At 33.6% G+C, this 18,084-nt stretch overlaps 1 protein-coding gene across 1 annotated transcript in view; it reads left to right on the top strand.

Annotated features, from left to right (window-relative positions):
- LOC112766725 (MLO-like protein 6) overlaps positions 1-17,322 on the top strand; it is a 31,991-nt gene extending 14,669 nt beyond the window's left edge. Inside the window, exons 8-16 of the mRNA XM_025812617.3 lie at positions 1,618-1,692; positions 1,793-1,887; positions 13,608-13,657; positions 13,966-14,006; positions 14,095-14,268; positions 14,935-14,970; positions 15,634-15,701; positions 15,812-15,872; positions 16,713-17,322. Coding sequence (XP_025668402.1) covers positions 1,618-1,692; positions 1,793-1,887; positions 13,608-13,657; positions 13,966-14,006; positions 14,095-14,268; positions 14,935-14,970; positions 15,634-15,701; positions 15,812-15,872; positions 16,713-17,135 — 1,023 coding nt within the window. The 3' untranslated portion in view covers positions 17,136-17,322. The remainder of the gene's footprint in view (positions 1-1,617; positions 1,693-1,792; positions 1,888-13,607; positions 13,658-13,965; positions 14,007-14,094; positions 14,269-14,934; positions 14,971-15,633; positions 15,702-15,811; positions 15,873-16,712) is intronic.
- The last annotated feature ends 762 nt before the right edge of the window (positions 17,323-18,084 follow it).

The raw sequence follows: 18,084 nt of genomic DNA, 5'->3' as shown, positions 1-18,084 counted from the left end.
ACTTACATTCATTCAATTAAAAAATAAATAAATAAGGAAAAAAAGAAGAAAAAAAATGCAGTAATAGAGAAAATATTTTTCTGTATTTGCAGCAAATTTGGGTGTAAATCGAAGATATTTGGGTGTAACACGAAGATATTCGAGTGTATTGTTTAAGAATTTTCAGTATATGTGTGCTAATAAGTTCTGCATAATTCAAAACTCTTCCTCTTCCTCCTCCTTATCTTCTGCTACTTCTTCTTCTTTTTTTCATCATCATCACCATCTTCTTCTTCTTTTTTTCTTATTCATATTTTTCTTTTTATTTTACCTTCTCAAGTTTCTTCTTGTTGTACTCTTTTATCAAGAATAAAAATAAAAAAAAAATCAAACAAAGAAGAAGAAGAAACATATAATGCTGCAAAATTACTTGGAAGAGGATGAACTTATATTCATTCAACTAAAACAAAGAAAGAAATAAGGAAAAAAAGAAGAAGAAGAAGAAGAAAAAATGCAGCATTAGAAGAAATATTTTTCTGTATTTGCAGCAAATTTGGGTGTAACACAAAAAAATATTTTGGGTGTAACACGAAGATATTCGAGTGTATTGTTTAAGAATTTTCGGTGTATGTGGGCTTATAAGTTCTACATAGTTCAAAACTCTTCCTCTTCCTCTTCCTCCTCCTCATCTTCTGCTTCTTCTTCTTCTTCTTCATCTTCTTGTTTCATATTCTTATAATTCATTTTGGGAGGAAAAATCAAACAAAGAAGAAAAAATTCATAATGTTGCAAAATCAATAGAAAGAGGAAGAGAAAAAAATGCAGCAACAACAACAGTAATAAAAAAACGACGATGAATATGAAACATGCGAAAAAAAAGAGAAAAAACGCAAAGAATGAGAAAAAGAAGGAAGAGGAGGAGGAGGAGGAAGAGGAACGCAGGATACAAATAGGAACAACGTGACACGCACGCGTTATGTAAGTGGCTTGTATGATTTCTATGCCAAAAAGACTTGTATGTGTAGCAGTATTCTATATCTAAACTCCTAATATATTGGCATCAAATAAACATAGAAAAATATTTATAAGTGAAAAAATATATTTTTTTTATATAACTATTAATTGTAGTGGCACAAATAGTTTTAACTGAAAGTCTATTTTATGTAATTTTATAATCAGAAAAATCTAAAATTTTTAAAAAACATGAATAAAATACTTAATTTACCAAGACTTTTTTTTTTTCAAGTGTTGCAAAGCATTAGGAGTTTATAATTTAAAAAAAAGATATTACTTTTAAATATTGTACTTTATTTTTGGAATTAATTTGTCTAAATTATACACGTAGACACTTAATAACTATGTATACGAGTCAATATTTTACGTCAGCATACCGTTAGTAACTAATGGAAGAAACTGTGTTGTCTAACAAAACTAAATGTTAAAGGATTATTTTATATATTTTGAAATCTAAAGAATTAAAGTGTTTAGTTTTAAAGACTTCAAAAACTTATTTAAATAATTATTCTTAATTAAATTGTTATTTATAAGACTCAAAATAAAATTAAAATGAAAATGAGCATTAGAGTTGCTTTAAGTGACACCGACAAATGAATTTCTTTCTTATTTTGCTGAATTTAGGTGAGCTTCTTTAGACAATTTTACGGATCAGTTACTAAAGCTGACTATGTAGCATTACGACATGGATTTATCATGGTGAGTTTGTAATTAAAAAAGAAAGATACTATCTTTTTTTCCTTTAACTTAAAAGGGCTTCCAAGTATATAATATAATAGAACATGTGTGATTATTCTAGGCACATTTGGCACCAGGAAGTGAAGCCAAATTTGATTTCCAGAAGTATATACATAGATCACTTGAAGAGGATTTCAAAATCGTTGTAGGAATAAGGTAAGTTATGATTTTTTTTAAACAAATATTTTAAATATTTTATTTATCAATATATAATAATTGAATAAAATTCAAAATATCTCCTGACAATTATCTCAAAAGACAACGAGGTCCTTAACAAAAAAAAAACCCAACTCGATCCCTGACAATTATTTTAAAAGGACAACGAGGCTCTTGTACCAAAAAAAAGTTAATGTTGTTTTTTTTGCACAGGGACTAATCAGTCCTAAAAAAAATATTAGGGGCTGAATTGGGTGTTTTTTTCTTAGGGCCTCATTGTCCTTTCGAGATAATTGTTAGGGGCTGAGTGGGGTATTCACTTTATATAATTTGAACGCAATTTATATTTTTGTATCTTATTACTTATCTCGTTTTTTTTTGGGTGACTATTACTTATCTCGTTTACAGTGTAAATAACTTGAATTTATAATAATTTGAAAAACGAGAGTATCTACATTAATCTAATATTTTAATCTTTTAGTATGCAACTACTTTAACAGATTAAATAATCAATTATATTTGAAAAGCGGGAGTACGTACTCCTCATCTAGCACCCCATGAGTTCGTCCACGCTCTGCCAGGATTTCACTGCGCCGCCTCCATGGTTACGCTTTTTTTTTTGTCTTTTCTTGGTCAAAGTCTTTTCTATCATCTTCTACTTTCTTCTCTTAATTTCTTTCCCACTTAGTTCCCTAATTTTCGTTTTTTCTCCCAATTCATTTCTTTTTTAATTCATTCCGTTTTCTAATTCACTCATTCTATATATCTTATTTCTCTCTGGAACATTAAATACCAATTCTGATTTTTTATACACCATGAACAACAAATCAGAGACTCAAAACCCTCATATAATTGATAGTGATCAGGAGGATAATTTGATCGTTTTAGCTTATGAAGATATTTCGGAAGGAATTCAAGCCTACACACGGAGCCTGTCTGGAAGAATTTTTTCGGATTGGATCTTTTTCGTAGGTACCATGGAAGGAGCTCTCTATGCAATATGGAATAAACCAGAAGGATTCAGAGTAGTCGAAAAATTCAGAAATCAGTTTCAATTTTTCTTTGAGAATGACTCTGATGTGACTCGAATTGAGAGGGGTTCGCCTTGGTTATTCAAGAATTATGTTATTCATGTTCGCAGATGGAAGCAGTCAATAAACATGGAGCATAATCACATCTCTTTTTTTTTCTGTATGGGCACAATTTTGGAGATTGCTTGAACAATACAAAACGCTTGAGGTTGGTCGAAAATTGGGTGGGAGACTTAGTGAAATTGAAGATGTTGCTCTATTTGAAGTTAGAGGCAAAGATACATGCATAGTGAAGGCTAAAGTGGAACTGAACGGTGATAAAAAAGTGAGGGATACACTGAAATTGCTTGATCTTAATAGAAAATGCTGAAAATTGGAGTACGCTATGAAGATATAGGTGTGTTTTGTACTTATTGTACAAAAATGGAACATGAATCTAAGAACTGCCAATTTTTTATTGATGATTTTGCCCAAAACAATATCAAGGAAGATAGAGTTGGTGAATGGCTTAAGGCAGATCAAGTCGGTAGGCGTTTAACTGAAAAGAGAGCTTCCTTCAATCCTAACTAACCTCGGGATGATTCTATTCCAGCTCAATCGAAGAAAAAATCTCCACCTGCTTAGCTTTTTGATAGTTTCTCAAAATGAGTGTGCAAGATTATCAGAAAAAAAAAAGAATAATGAAAAAATTACTGCCAATTCGGGTTTTAGAGCAGAAAATGAGGGTGAATCAGAAAATACAGGTATGACTACTGATACTAATTCTTCTTCTAATGCTTTATTGGAGATATCCTATCCTATGAATAATGTCCAACGCAATAACAACGTCATATCCAAGCTTAAAAAGGCGAACAAAAAGCCAAACCTAAAATAACTTGCTAAAAAATCTGTGATAGATTTCAAAAGGTGGAGTGGAGGTAATGGTACTGAAGATATTTCAAAAAAAAATTTGTCTCAATGATAGTGTCTCTGAGGCTATGATGGTGGAGGGTGCCAGCCTTCAAGTGGCACCCAAAGAAATATGAAACTGCTCTCGTGGAATTGTCGGGGTTTGGGGAGACCCCTGACAATCCACAATCTTAAAGGGATTTACAAATCCTACTCCCCCGAGGTTGGTTTTATCTGTGAAACAAAAAATCAATCTCGATAAGTTGAAGAAAAACTAAGATCTTGTGGTTTCAAGGAATGGTTTATTGTGGATCCGAATGGATTATCAGGGGGTTTGGCAATGGCATGGAGGGATGGTTGCACTGTTCAGATTTTACAGCATGGTAGATTCTTCATTGCGGCATCAGTTCTGATAGCTGGTTCTAATGATCCCTATGGTATTCTAGGTGTTTATCTCAGTTCAAATGATCAACATAGAATGGCTCAGTTTGCTGAATTAACTTCAGTCATCTAACAGTTCGATGGTAATGTTGTGTTAATAGGTGATTTTAATGCCATTTCTAATCAATTGGAGAAAGCAGGTGGGGATGCTAAATCTCCTTCTTCTATTAAAACTTTTAACAGTTTTATTGATGATAATTCCCTGATTGATATTGGTATGGTCGGAAGACCATTCACTTGGTCGAATAGACGGAGGGGTGATGAGTTGATACAGGAAAGACTGGACCGATTCCTGGTAGGAGTTGATTGGCAGCAACTCTATCGCAATGCAACGGTTCTTAGACTATCAGAATCAGGGTTGGATCACTCCCTTCGTCTCTTAGACTCTAATCCGAGAACTGAGAGATCTAAATGCCGATTCAAATTCCAAGAAAGATGGTGTTCTAATGATGAAATAAGGTAGATTGTTAGACAGGTTTGGCACGAACAGGTTGATGGTTCAACCATGTATATTCTAGCTCAAAAAATAAAGCGTTGTCAGCATAAGATTGTCAGATGGCAGCAAGATCACAGATCTAATTCGAAGGTGGAGATTGATTTACTACAGTCTGAATTAGAGGAACTTCGTTTAGTAGGAATTCATGGAGGCGACATCATTTCAGAAATAGAAGACAAACTTGAAAAAGCATTGCAAAATGAGGAATCTTATTGGAAAGATAATTCTAGAGTCAAATGGCTCAAATCTGGTGATCAGAATACACCTTTCTTCCATTAGAAATTTAGAAATCGAACCCGAAGGAATAAAATTTGGCAACTAACTGGCAGTGATGGTGAAGTGGCTACTTCAAATACTGGTATTGCTTCTGTGGCTGAATCTTATTTCAAGGACATCTTTTCCTCCACTTGTCATGAGAACCCTGAACCTCTGTTTACTGATTTTGAACCTAAAGTTACAGCTCACATGAACCGTAGGCTTCAAAGACCAGTGACTATGGAGGAAGTGAAACATGCAACATTTAGCATTCACCCTCAAAGTGCTCTAGGAGATGATGATATGACAGCAAAATTTTTTCAAAGCTTTTGGAACATACTTAGTGGTGATGTGTTTCCAGCAGTTAAGAGCTTCTTTTTAGGGGGCAAAATTTTGAAGGATTTTAACCACACTCAGATCTATCTTATTCCCAAGATTTCTGATGCTAAAGATATGACTCAAGTAAGACTGATAAGCCTAACCTCAGTCTTTTACAAGATTATCTCCAAAGTATTTGTACATAGACTTCAGGGTATGATGAATAGACTAATTAGCCCTACGCAGAGTACTTTTATTAAAGGCAGATTAATCTTTGATAATATCCTAATTGCTAAAAAAAAAGGGACTCAAAAATAAAATGGTGCTAAAATTAGATATGAGTAAGGCATATGATAGGGTAGAATGTCACTTTCTTTGGTTTATATTGGAGAAGTTTGGTTTTGATTCCCGGTAGATCATGTGAATTCGAGAATTAGTGACAACTATTTCTTATTCTATTATTGTGGAAGGACAATCCTATGGTTTCTTCAAACCAAATAAAGGTATTTGACGAGGAGATCCTATATCTCCCTATCTTTTTCTTTTCTGTACAGAAGGTCTCTCCTTCTTGCTACACAAGGCAGAATAAAACAGACTAATTCAGGGTCTTCAGATACATAGGCAATGTCCCAAGGTCAACCACCTCCTCTTTGCTGATTATTCCATCTTATTCTGTAAGGTTAATCCTGAAGCATTCTCAAATATCCTGCATTTGTTGAATTCTTATGAAAGCATCAGTGGCCAAAAGGTAAATCTTAATAAATCTGCTGTATTCTTTTGTCACAATATTTTCTCCACTACTCATTCACTACTGGCTAACTCTATGAATATTAATCATATTGGGCTTCAGGATAAATACCTGGGTTTGCCGTATGCAGTCTCTAAATCGAAAAAGGCTTCTTTTAGTATGATCAAAGAAAAAGGTTCGGAAAAAAAATCCAAGGGTGGAAGCGCAATCTTCTATCGTCAGGTGGTAGACTCGTATTGTTTAAGGCAGTGGGAGAAGCTATTCTTATTTATACATTGTCTTGCTTCAAGTTGTCTGATGGTTTAATTTCAAAAATTCACTCTCTACTTTCTCAGTTCTGGTGGGAATAAAAAGGTTCTAAAAGGTGGATGGCTTAATTGGATTGGCTGGGAGTATGACTTACCCATGAAGAGAAGGAGACCTTGGATTTAAAGATCTCAGAATCTGAAATCTGACGCTTTTAGGCAAACAGTTTTGGCGACTCGTAACACAGCCTACTTCCCTATCATCCAAAATTCTTAGAGGTAAATACTTTAGCAATGGTAATTGATACGTAAAAATTAATTCTCCATAATAACTACCGGCAAGTATACAGGGTCGCATCAAGTAATAAAACTCACAAGACTGAGGTCGATCCCACGAGAATTAAAGAATTAAGCAATCAATAGTCAATTGATTATTCTAGTTAGACAATCATTTTGGAGTGATAAGCAACAGGAAATATAAATGACTAGAAATTAAAAGAAAGCAATAAAGTGCAAGAAAAGTAAAGGGCAAGAATATAAATTGCTGGAAAGTAAAATTGCACGAAAGTAAAGAACATCAAAGTAAAGTGTAGGGGAAATAAAATGCAGGAAGGTAAAGTACAAGGAACTAAATTTGCAAGAAGGTAAATGACTGAAGTAAAGATGGAAGACATAAGGGATTGGAGATGTTGATTTCTCTTGAATCAATGGGTCTCACTCCTTCTCAATCATGTAAGATAGATCTATGGCAGATTGTAAATAATTGGATCCCAATCTCTTGGTGACTCAATTTCTCTCAACACAATCAATTGCCACTCTCGTGATCTAATTGCTCATGAGAAGAGATGAAGTTCAATTTCTAATCCAAAAACCACACAACCCTCAAGACCTCAATTCAAAGTGGTTACATCTCACATACCAACTAAGAATGTATTGATCAAGAGGATTATGAGAGAAGAGCCTCAAACTGAATTCCATGATCCATTTATCAAGGCTCACATGTAATTCAAGTAGATCCAATCCCCCTCTCGGAAGTAATTGGATCTATGAAGTACAAAGACTCTCTCTTAGATAAACAAACATGATTTCTAATCTCATACTACATAAATCCACAGACCCCAATATTAGAGTGGTTATATGTCACGTACCAACTCTAAATCAAGAATCAACTTCATTATGCCAAGAGAATTCAAACTGAATCCTATGTTCCCTCTCTCAAGGTTCACAATAGAATTCTAATAGATCCAAGGATCTTTGAAGAACAAAACTCTCTTGCAAGGATTATAAAAGATATTCAAGTATGAAATTAGAATGAAGAAGAGAAGAAGAGATAAATATTAATTCAATCAAAATTAAAACAGAGCTCCTTTCCCAAATGCAGAGGGAATTAAGTGGTCATTGCTCTCAAATAAAAATCAAACTGCATAAAGTTAAAATATAGAAAATGAAAGATGAAGATTAAGAATTCAAAACTGAAAATTAAAGAATTCATAAACGAGAATTACAAATTAAACTAAATTACTACTAAGGAAGAAGAATAGAGAAAGGGACGAAGAGAGTATAAGGGGAGGGATCCGAAGACCCACTCCCAGTGGAGTGTGCCAATTCACAGAATTCAAATTAGTTTTCACTCTCTCCCCCAATCCAACCTTCCCTAATTCTATGAACCTAATGCCTTTATATAGCCTTTCCTAAATTGCAAATTGAAATGAAATTAAAAGCAAATTACAATCAAAATGAAAATTAACTATTCTAGATCATTCTTGTGGCCTTTATTGGTTGAGATTTATGGGCTTTACTTGCTTGAGTTTGGATGGACCTTGATGTAATTTAATTGAACCAAAACCAAGCTCCAGGGGTCACTTGGGCGTTAGTGGCAATAACGCCTTCACAAGCCCAAGTTAGCAACGTGTGTGTTAGTTCCCTAGAGGTCCAAGTCTTTGCTCTTGTTCTTGGGGCTTAAAGATGACCATGATTTGAGCTTCAATTTCATGCTTCACTATAGACTATTATCCATCGTTGGAAAGCTCTAGAAGCATCTCAATTGGATCTCTATAGCTTAAGTTTTGCTCCATTGAAGGTGACATGGTCAGCCTACCAGAATCGCAGGAGTTGTTGGCAAACACGCCTTTGTATTTCCAAGTTGCCAAGGCCTTCATATTCTGAAGCTCTAAATGAAGCCCGCTTTTGAAGCTTTAAACGAATGTCAACCCCATACTATGATATATGGTTAGAAAGCTCTGAATGTCTACTTTCAAACGTTGTTGGAATCACTTCATTTGAAGCTTTGTAGCTCAAGATATACTCCATTGAAGGAGGTAAGGTCAGGCTGCCAAGCTCACTAGCATTTTTGGCAAACACTCCCTTGTATTTCCAAGTTAGCAACGTTCTTCTTCCATTCTTCACCATCCAAAGCTTCCTGGCGTTGTTGCCAAACACGCCAATGCTTTCTTGAGTTGGCAACGTGATCGTGGCTTCCATTCTTCACCATCCAAAGCTTCCTGGCATTGTCATCGGACACGCCAATGTGTCCTGGAGTTGGCAACGTGCTTGAGCTTTCCTCATGGCTCTATGCTTGCTTCCTGGCGTTGTCATTGAACACGCCCATGTATCCTGGAGTTGGCAACGTGCTTGGGTAGAAGAATCATCATCCAGGGTCGCCTTGAGTTATTGCCAAACACGCCAACACAATTCTAAGGTGAGGAACGTTCTCGAGCCTTCATCCTTCTTGCCAAGTTTTGCTTCTTGGCGTTGTTGCCAAGCACTCAAGTAGTAGTGCAAGTTGGCAACGTGCCAATCCTTCCCAGAAGCACTCCTTGCTCCAGGGCTTCCTTGCTTCATCATTGGCCTTCATTGACCAAACAAAATGCATCAAAGTATTGCTATAATCACAAGATAATGCATCATTCATAGCATCAAACAATTCTTTGCATAAATCTCATGAAAATGCACAAAATCAACCATGTTTGATTGAATCAAGACAAGCATAAATTTCTCATCCAAGAACTTACTTATTGCCTAAGAAAATGCATGAAACCAACCTAAAGCACACAAAAAATAGCTAGTAAAACTAGCCAAGATACCCTGGCATCATAACACCAAACTTAAACCTTGCTTGTCCTCAAGCAAGAAAAGAACTATGCACAAAGAATTCTCTTAATTGGAATGTATTGAAGAATTGCTCATGATGCCTTAGTGGGTGAAGTAATTATGTGATAGTGGGGTGAACTCCAATTTATATGCTTATGCAAGGATTCCAGTGCTCATTAGTCCTTACATTTTAGAAGTCTTAGATCTTAGGACTTTCATTCAAATGATATTATGGAAGTCTCTTTATAGATAATCACCTTGAAGTAGCACTTATTTTCTAGCCTTTTTTCCTTTTTGGATTTTGACCTCGACTCTAAGTGTCATGTCTCAAAGCGGCTCTTTAGATAAGCTTTCAATCAATACTCCCAAACCAGTTGGTTTTAAGGTATTAGGTGTTGAAGCACCCCTTAGGATTTACTTGCTCAAGCCTCTCTCTTTGACACAATTCTACCACAAGCATTTAACTAGGATAGTAACTCTTTGAGTTCTCATTTATTTCTTTTTCTTCCTAGTAATTGATGCTCATAGCCTTTTGCCATGTTCTTTTGTTTTTCAGTTTGTTTTGCTTTCTTTTATTGGTACTTCTTGGATCAATAGATGTTTGAGAATCTCCATAATACTTCTTTGAACTTCATTTCCTGTCTATGAGCTCCCATGCAAGTTTTCACAAATATGCAACCTCAATACATAATCATACAATTAGAACCTCCACTTCTCTTAATCTTTTGCTTGCCCCAAGATTTATAAAATTCTTCAATATTTTCCTTTCAAATGAATGATTTCTTTGTTGTATTCTTAGAGATATTGGGTGCAAGTAAAATTCAGGATGATAATCATGATATCATAGCAACATGTTACAAATCAAATATCAAATTATGCTTATTCACAAGGAGTAATCACATATGCATACAAAGATAGAAGACAATCATGCAATTTAAAGTGCTGAAAACAAATAAGAGGAAAAGGAGCTTTACCACCTTATAGTTCATCTTCATTGTTGTTGTCATTTTCCTCCTACTCTTCCACCTCCCACACCAAATTTAGAATGATTGCTTGTCCTCAAGCAACAATTAAAACAGTGGTGATGGGGTTTATGATGGGTCATGAGTGTTTTTAACAGTGGAGTGTTTGTAGTACATGTGTTCAAGCAAGCGAAATAAAAAAAAAATGACAATGAAGGCACAAGAAACAGAGACATTGATTGCAAAAACAAGTGGGGTGTGCATGATACATTGCATGAAAGATAAGTGGCACACCAAACTTAGTGTGACAATTTCACTTGGAATTGATGCAAGTATCCAGGAAAGACTGGAAATAAATTTTGTTGCATAGCAACACCAAACTTAGAATGCAATCATATGCCAATTTATTTAGAATGAAACTAAGCAAAAGAAACTATTGTATGTTAATAACACAATCACCAAAAGAAAAGATTGTCACGAGTAAGGATTTCTTGGTGAGGCATTAACACAAATAGTTGGGGACAATAGAAGAAAGTATTAAAAACAAAATAATGACTAAAACAAAGAGAAATAAAAAAGTGTCTAATATAGGTAATCAACCACCGGTAGATTGTTAATCACAATTAATCTCCGGTAACGGCACCAAAAACTTGATACTTAAAAATTAATTCTCCATAATAACTACCGGCAAGTATACCAGGTTGCATCAAGTAATAAAAATCACAAGAGTGAGGTCGATCCCACGAGGATTAAAGGATTAAGCAATCAATAGTCAATTGATTATTCTAGTTAGACAATCATTTTGGAGTGATAAGCAACAGGAAATATAAATGACTAGAAATTAAAAGAAAGCAATAAAGTGCAAGAAAAGTAAAGGGCAAGAATATAAATTGCTGGAAAGTAAAATTGCACGAAAGTAAATAACATCAAAGTAAAGTGTAGGGGAAATAAAATGCAGGAAGTTAAAGTACAAGGAACTAAATTTGCAAGAAGGTAAATGACTGAAGTAAAGATGGAAGACATAAGGGATTGGAGATGTTGATTTCTCTTGAATCAATGGGTCTCACTCCTTCTCAATCATGTAAGATAGATCCATGGCAGATTGTAAATAATTGGATCCCAATCTCTTGGTGACTCAATTTCTCTCAACACAATCAATTACCACTCTCGTGATCTAATTGCTCATGAGAAGAGATGAAGTTCAATTTCTCATCCAAAAACCACACAACCCTCAAGACCTCAATTCAAAGTGGTTACATCTCACATACCAACTAAGAATGTATTGATCAAGAGGATTATCAGAGAAGAGCCTCAAACTGAATTCCATGATCCCTTTCTCAAGGCTCACATGTAATTCAAGTAGATCCAATCCCCCTCTCGGTAGTAATTGGATCTATGAAGCACAAAGACTCTCTCTTAGATAAACAAACATGATTTCTAATCTCATACTACATAAATCCAAAGACCCCAATATTAGAGTGGTTATATGTCACGTACTAACTCTAAATCAAGAATCAACTTCATTATGCCAAGAGAATTCAAACTGAATCCTATGTTCCCTCTCTCAAGGTTCACAATAGGATTCTAATAGATCCAAGGATCTTTGAAGAAAAAAACTCTCTTGCAAGGATTATAAAAGATATCCAAGTATGAAATCATAATGAAGAAGAGAAGAATAGATAAACATTAATTCAAACAAAATTAAAACAGAGCTCCTTTCCTAAATGTAGAGGGAATTAAGTGGTCATTGCTCTCAAATAAAAATCAAATTGCATGAAGTTAAAATGCAGAAAATGAAAGATGAAGATTAAGAATTCAAAACTGAAAATTAAAGAATTCATAAATGAGAATTACAAATTAAACTAAATTACTACTAAGGAAGAAGAAAAGAGAAAGTGACGAAGAGAGTATGAGGGGAGGGGTCTGAAGACCCACTCCTAGTGGAGTGTGCCAATTCACATAATTCAAATTGGTCTTCACTCTCTCCCCCAATCCAACCTTCCCTAATTTTATGAAGCTAATGCCTTTATATAAGCTTTCCTAAATTGCAAATTGAAATGAAATTAAAAGCAAATTATAATCAAAATGAAATTAACTATTCTAGATCATTCTTATGGCCTTGATTGGTTGAGATTTATGGGCTTTGCTTGCTTGAGGTTGAATGGACCTTGAAGTAATTTAATTGAACCAAAACCAAGCTCCAGGGGTCACTTGGGCATTAGTGGCAATAACGCCTTCACAAGCCCAAGTTAGCAACGTGTGTGTTAGTTCCCTGGAGGTCCAAGTCTTTGCTCTTGTTCTTGGGGCTTAAAGATGACCATGATTTGAGCTTCAATTACATGCTTCACTATATACTATTATATATTGTTGGAAAGCTCTGAATGTCAGCTTTCCAATGCAACTTGAAGCACTTCAATTGGATCTCTGTAGATCAAGTTATGCTCCATTGAAGGAGACATGGTCAGCCTGCCAGAATCGCAGGAGTTGTTGGCAAACACGCCTTTGTATTTCCAAGTTGCCAACGCCTTCAGATTCTGAAGCTCTAAATGAATAATACCAAACTACTTAATTAATGTTAATCAAGTAAATACTAATAAATTAATTAAAAATAACAAATTTACATAATTAGAATGTCCCAAATAATTGATAATATGATATTCAGAGGACGTATAATTACGTACCATTTTAAATATTCTAATCTCAATCTTAAAACTAATTCAAAACCCTAAATCCCAATAAATGGCCAATACGTGGCGTAGCATGGTTAACATGCAGCTTGCGTGCTGCTTGGATGAAGACACGTAGCCTTCGCGTGTTTGGAGCCACTGATCATACACCTTGGCTTGATGAGCTGAGAATGTATGGTGTATGGTGATAGTGAAGGGGAACGAAAATGATATGTAGCCCAACTTCATTCTTCCTCCGTTTTTATACACTAGGAGTGGGTTTAAAGTCATAAATATCACTTGTTTCTAAAGCAAGGTTGCCTCTTGCATGTAGACAGCAGACAAAACGTTATCTGCGTGTTGCTGAATGACCGACACATTAACACGAAACTTGTCTGTTGAGCAACATATTACCTACATGTTGAACTACATTTTTGATATTTTTACAATTCTATAAAATATTCCAAACACCAATATTTAAATAAAATATTATTTTTTTATATCTAAAATAATTTCTGTACTTATTAACCTAATGAATCAAACTCTTTCTTTTTCTTTTATTTTATTGTTTAAATTGCAGTCCAATCATATGGATTTTTGCCGTGCTATTCTTGCTGACTCATACTCATGGTAAGCCTTTTGAATTTTGAAATAATTTTAAATACGACATGTTAGTCATGCTTAATTGACGGTGCAATATTTGAGTTGGTAAATGTTTGATAATCAACCATTAATTTGAGTCAGTCAAATAATTAATTTAGATGTTTATTTAATCAAAAGTTAAAATTTAAATTCAATCTTGTATATATACCGTTGTTTATTTTATCTCAATAGAAAATACACAGTTTCTATGTTTATAATTAATATGAATATTTTTTTATTTTTCTATTTCCTTTTTTCTTTCTATATATATAAACCATTTATTATACCATGGGCAGGCTGGTACTCTTACTATTGGCTTCCGTTTATCCCATTAACTGTAAGAATTCTAATGACCCTGTCTACATTTTCTTCCTTGAAGTATGGTTTCAAATAATTGAGTTTCTCATTATTGTGAATCTATACAGATAATCTTATTAGTGGGTGCTAAGCTTCAAACAATCATAACAAAGATGGGACTAAGGATTCAAGAAAGAGGAGAAGTGGTGCAAGGTTCACCTTTGGTTGAGCCTGGAGATGAACTATTTTGGTTCAATCGACCAGGCCTGCTTCTCTCTTTGGTTCATCTTGTTCTCTTTCAAGTACTTTCACCATCTCCTTTAGATTCTTTCAACCTTTAATAAATTAGTAAATTATTAAATTAGTACTTAAAAGATTCTAATATTAACAATGATTCTAAAAAAATTATATATTTGACAAATAATTAAATTTTTATATTAGCTCCTATAATTTTATCAAATTTATAATTGAATTTTTATATTTTAAAAGTTTTAAATTAAATTTTTACATTAATTTTAAATTTGTAATTAATTTTTTTAATAATAAACATTTTTTTCTTCCATCTCACACCATTAGTATTAGTATATTCCGTTAAGTTAAATGGTTTTAGAACATTAATTACATAATTACAAATTTAAAACTGTTGTAGAAATTCAATTAAAAACTTTTAAAGTATAAGAATTCAATTATAAATTGGATAAAACTATAGCGGCTAAAAGAGTAATTTAACCTTGACAAAATCATCCACCCATGACTTAATTAAAGACAACCTTTAAAAAGTATAATCTCCAACAATGATCATTTTGTCGAATTTCCCGTCTTTGATGATGGGTTATCAGATTTTTTAGTTCTTCTGGGATTCATTGCGTCAGAACTAAAATTTTTTGGATATTGTTTAGATAGTTTACTATTTGATCAAATTCTAACATTCCTGTGTTCTGAAACTCTATTTTGCTTCCGTGGTGCAGAATGCATTTCAGCTTGCATTTTTGGCTTGGAGCACCGTAAGTTAACATCCGTATCAATTTTTCTGAAGTTTGTGATTTGATGGCTTCACTAGCGATAGTATTTGGACAACATATTCTAACAATGCTTAGATAACCTAATAAGGGTGACAAAGATGTTTCATGTAGATTCTCTGCCTTGAAATAATCTGTTTGGAAGAAGATTATAAAAAAAAATTTCTAAAATCTGAATTTTTAACCAAAACTAATTTTGATTAGTATATCAAACATGTCAAATCACATAAACTCCTTCCATCATAAAATTGCCTATCAAAATGATGGAAGCCCCTTGTATATTTTCTAGAGCTCCCTTCCATTCTTCCAAAAACTTTAAACCCAAACCTAGTGTATTATGAGTCTTACAGAATCAATAATACTTGTAAAAGAGTCACTCTATCGGAGGGCCAACACCTGAAAAATAGCTTAATAAGACTTTAGACTCTTTCACCATATAAACTAGCTTTTGTGGTAACCATTATCCCAAAGTTTTGTAGCCCATTACATAGTGCTTCATGCATGCATGGCTAATTAGAAGATAACTACTACATACATCTCATGTTGAATTCTAATGTTAATACGGGTATTACAATCGTTGAACACTTGATCAGTAGAAACAGCAATACTAAAAAGAACATTCTAATTTTTACCTTTTTTTTGTTCCAGTATGAATTCTCGATACGTTCTTGCTTTCACAAAACAACTGTAGATGTTGTCCTGAGAATTTCAATCGGGTAAGTTCTTCTTATTTTCCAAGGATGATTTTGTTTCTTGTATTTTGGAGATAGGACAAGCTTGCATTGTTAAAATTGTAGACTAATAATAGGCGTGGCAATTTTTTCAGAGTCGTCATTCAAGTTCTTTGCAGCTATGTGACTTTGCCCCTTTATGCTTTAGTCACTCAGGTTAGAGAAGGAAGACATATTTAAGCATTTCTTTCTTTGTTGTTTGTTAGGCCATTTATCTCGTTTATAATTTAGCAAAAAGAAAATGAAATCCCTCAATGTTTAAAACATCTTCATTTTACTCCAACATTTTTAAAAGATTTTTGTTTTATCCGTCCATTCTAATTTTGCTCCAATATCTTAATTTTTTTCTAATTTTAGTATTATCCATCCATTATTCTAGTTTTTTTCTAGAGTAATACCTCAAATCAACTTTTAAGAATTTTTAGTTTAAAACTTTAGTTTTTAACAAATTCTAATTACTAAGTTAGTCCCCAAAATTTTATTCTGTTAGACAAATTAAATTAATATCTACATCAGTTTGTTCATTTATATGAAAAGAGTAATATGAAAATTTTAAAAATTTAAAGATTATATATTATGTGTTCTATTAAATAGACAGCAACTGATTTTTCTAACTTTTTATTAAAATTTGATGTGAGACAAAAAAAAATATTAAAAACTAATTTAGTAATTAAAATTTATTAAGTGTGAAATTATTTGACTAATTTTTTTTTTGAAACTGATTACGATATTACTTTTTTTTTCTATTTTCAAATTTATCATTTTTCCATCCATACACCTTGTTCCTACTATAATGTTGTGGTGGCCATAGCCTCCACCACCGCAGCTGCAGTAGAGTTAGAACAAAGTGTATGCATAAGAGGGTAATTTTGAAATAAAGTAATTCACTAATCGTTAATTGTTAATAATTAAAAAAAAAGGGACAAGTGAAAACGTCCGTTTGAATATTCACTATGCTTTTGCCAAACACTAATTTGATGATTTGGGGAACAACAGATGGGTTCAACTATGAAAACCACAGTTTTCAACGATAGAGTAGCAACAGCATTGAAGAACTGGCACCATAGTGCAAAGAAGCATGTCAAAGATAGTAAGCATGGAGAGGGTAACAACAGTGTGACACCATTCTCAAGTAGGCCAACAACACCAACTCACGGTCTCTCTCCGGTTCATCTTTTGTATAGGCACACTGTGGGTCACAGTGATAGTGTCCAAACCTCCCCAAGGATATCCAACTATGAAAATGAACAATGGCATCTTCAAGCTTCTCCTTCAACTACTAGCAACCATGACACTGATGAGAGGCAAGTTGTAGAGCAACCTTCCACACTAGAATCACCTGTCATCGGTGCTCAACATGAAATCAACATTAGTTTGTCGGAATTTTCTTTTGCAAATAGGCAAAATAGTAGAGATTAGATATCAGTTCTCAATAAGTTCGAATGCACTGCAGAATAAATTTTGCATATGAAATGCTTGCTTATGTAGTCACGAACCAAATGTAAACTATGATAAGATGCAGTTTCGAAGCCCCATTATTAACATGAGTAATCTATTTGTATTAAATTGAACATCAGTAATGAAAAGATTCTACTGATTTTACAAACTTAGTTGAAGAGTACAATCCAAGGTGATCTTCAACGAATTTTCGATTAACACTTTCATTCTTAATAAATTTTTATTATTTTTTAAAGTCTCGAATCTGTCAATAAGTTGATTCCTCATCACTTATAAAATTTTATATATAAATATTGATTCTTTATATATATTATTATAAAATAAATTAATTCTCTTATAAAAAAGTAATCCATCTAAAAAATGCTTAGAATAATAAAATTTGTTAAAGACTAAAGTGTGTGATTTAAAATTTTTTAAAAATTAATTTAAGTATTTTCTCTTTAATTGTATACTTTATGTGATTGAGATGGACTTAATACTTAAATTGGCCCATAATATTTGACTCAAACTTTAAATTGGCTCTTAAATCACTACAAGAAAAAAGGTCTATGGCCACGCTTTTTTTTGCCACGCTTTAAAAGCTTTAAAAGCGTGGTCAAAAGTGGTCAATGGACACGCTTTTGTGAGGGTGGCGATTGAAAAGAGATTTGGCCACGTTTTTTCTTGCCACGCTTTAAAAACGTGGCGAAAAGGGTCAACGGCCAAGCTTTTGGAAGGGTGGCAATTGATTAGAGAAACGGCCACGTTTTTTTTCTGCCACGCTTTTGAGAGAAACAGGGACATTTTAGAAGCGTGGGGGACAGAGTTTCATTACGGCCACGCTTACAAAATGTGGCCATATCGTAGTACTCTTTTGGAACGCTTTAAAAGCGTGGCCAAAAGCTTTTTTTTTAAAAAAAAAAACCCTAAA

Source organism: Arachis hypogaea, chromosome 17, assembly GCF_003086295.3.
Source record: "Arachis hypogaea cultivar Tifrunner chromosome 17, arahy.Tifrunner.gnm2.J5K5, whole genome shotgun sequence".
Taxonomy (NCBI): Eukaryota; Viridiplantae; Streptophyta; class Magnoliopsida; order Fabales; family Fabaceae; genus Arachis; species Arachis hypogaea.
The sequence above is the reverse complement of the archived record's forward strand: the minus strand, read 5'-3'. Positions and strand labels throughout refer to the sequence as shown.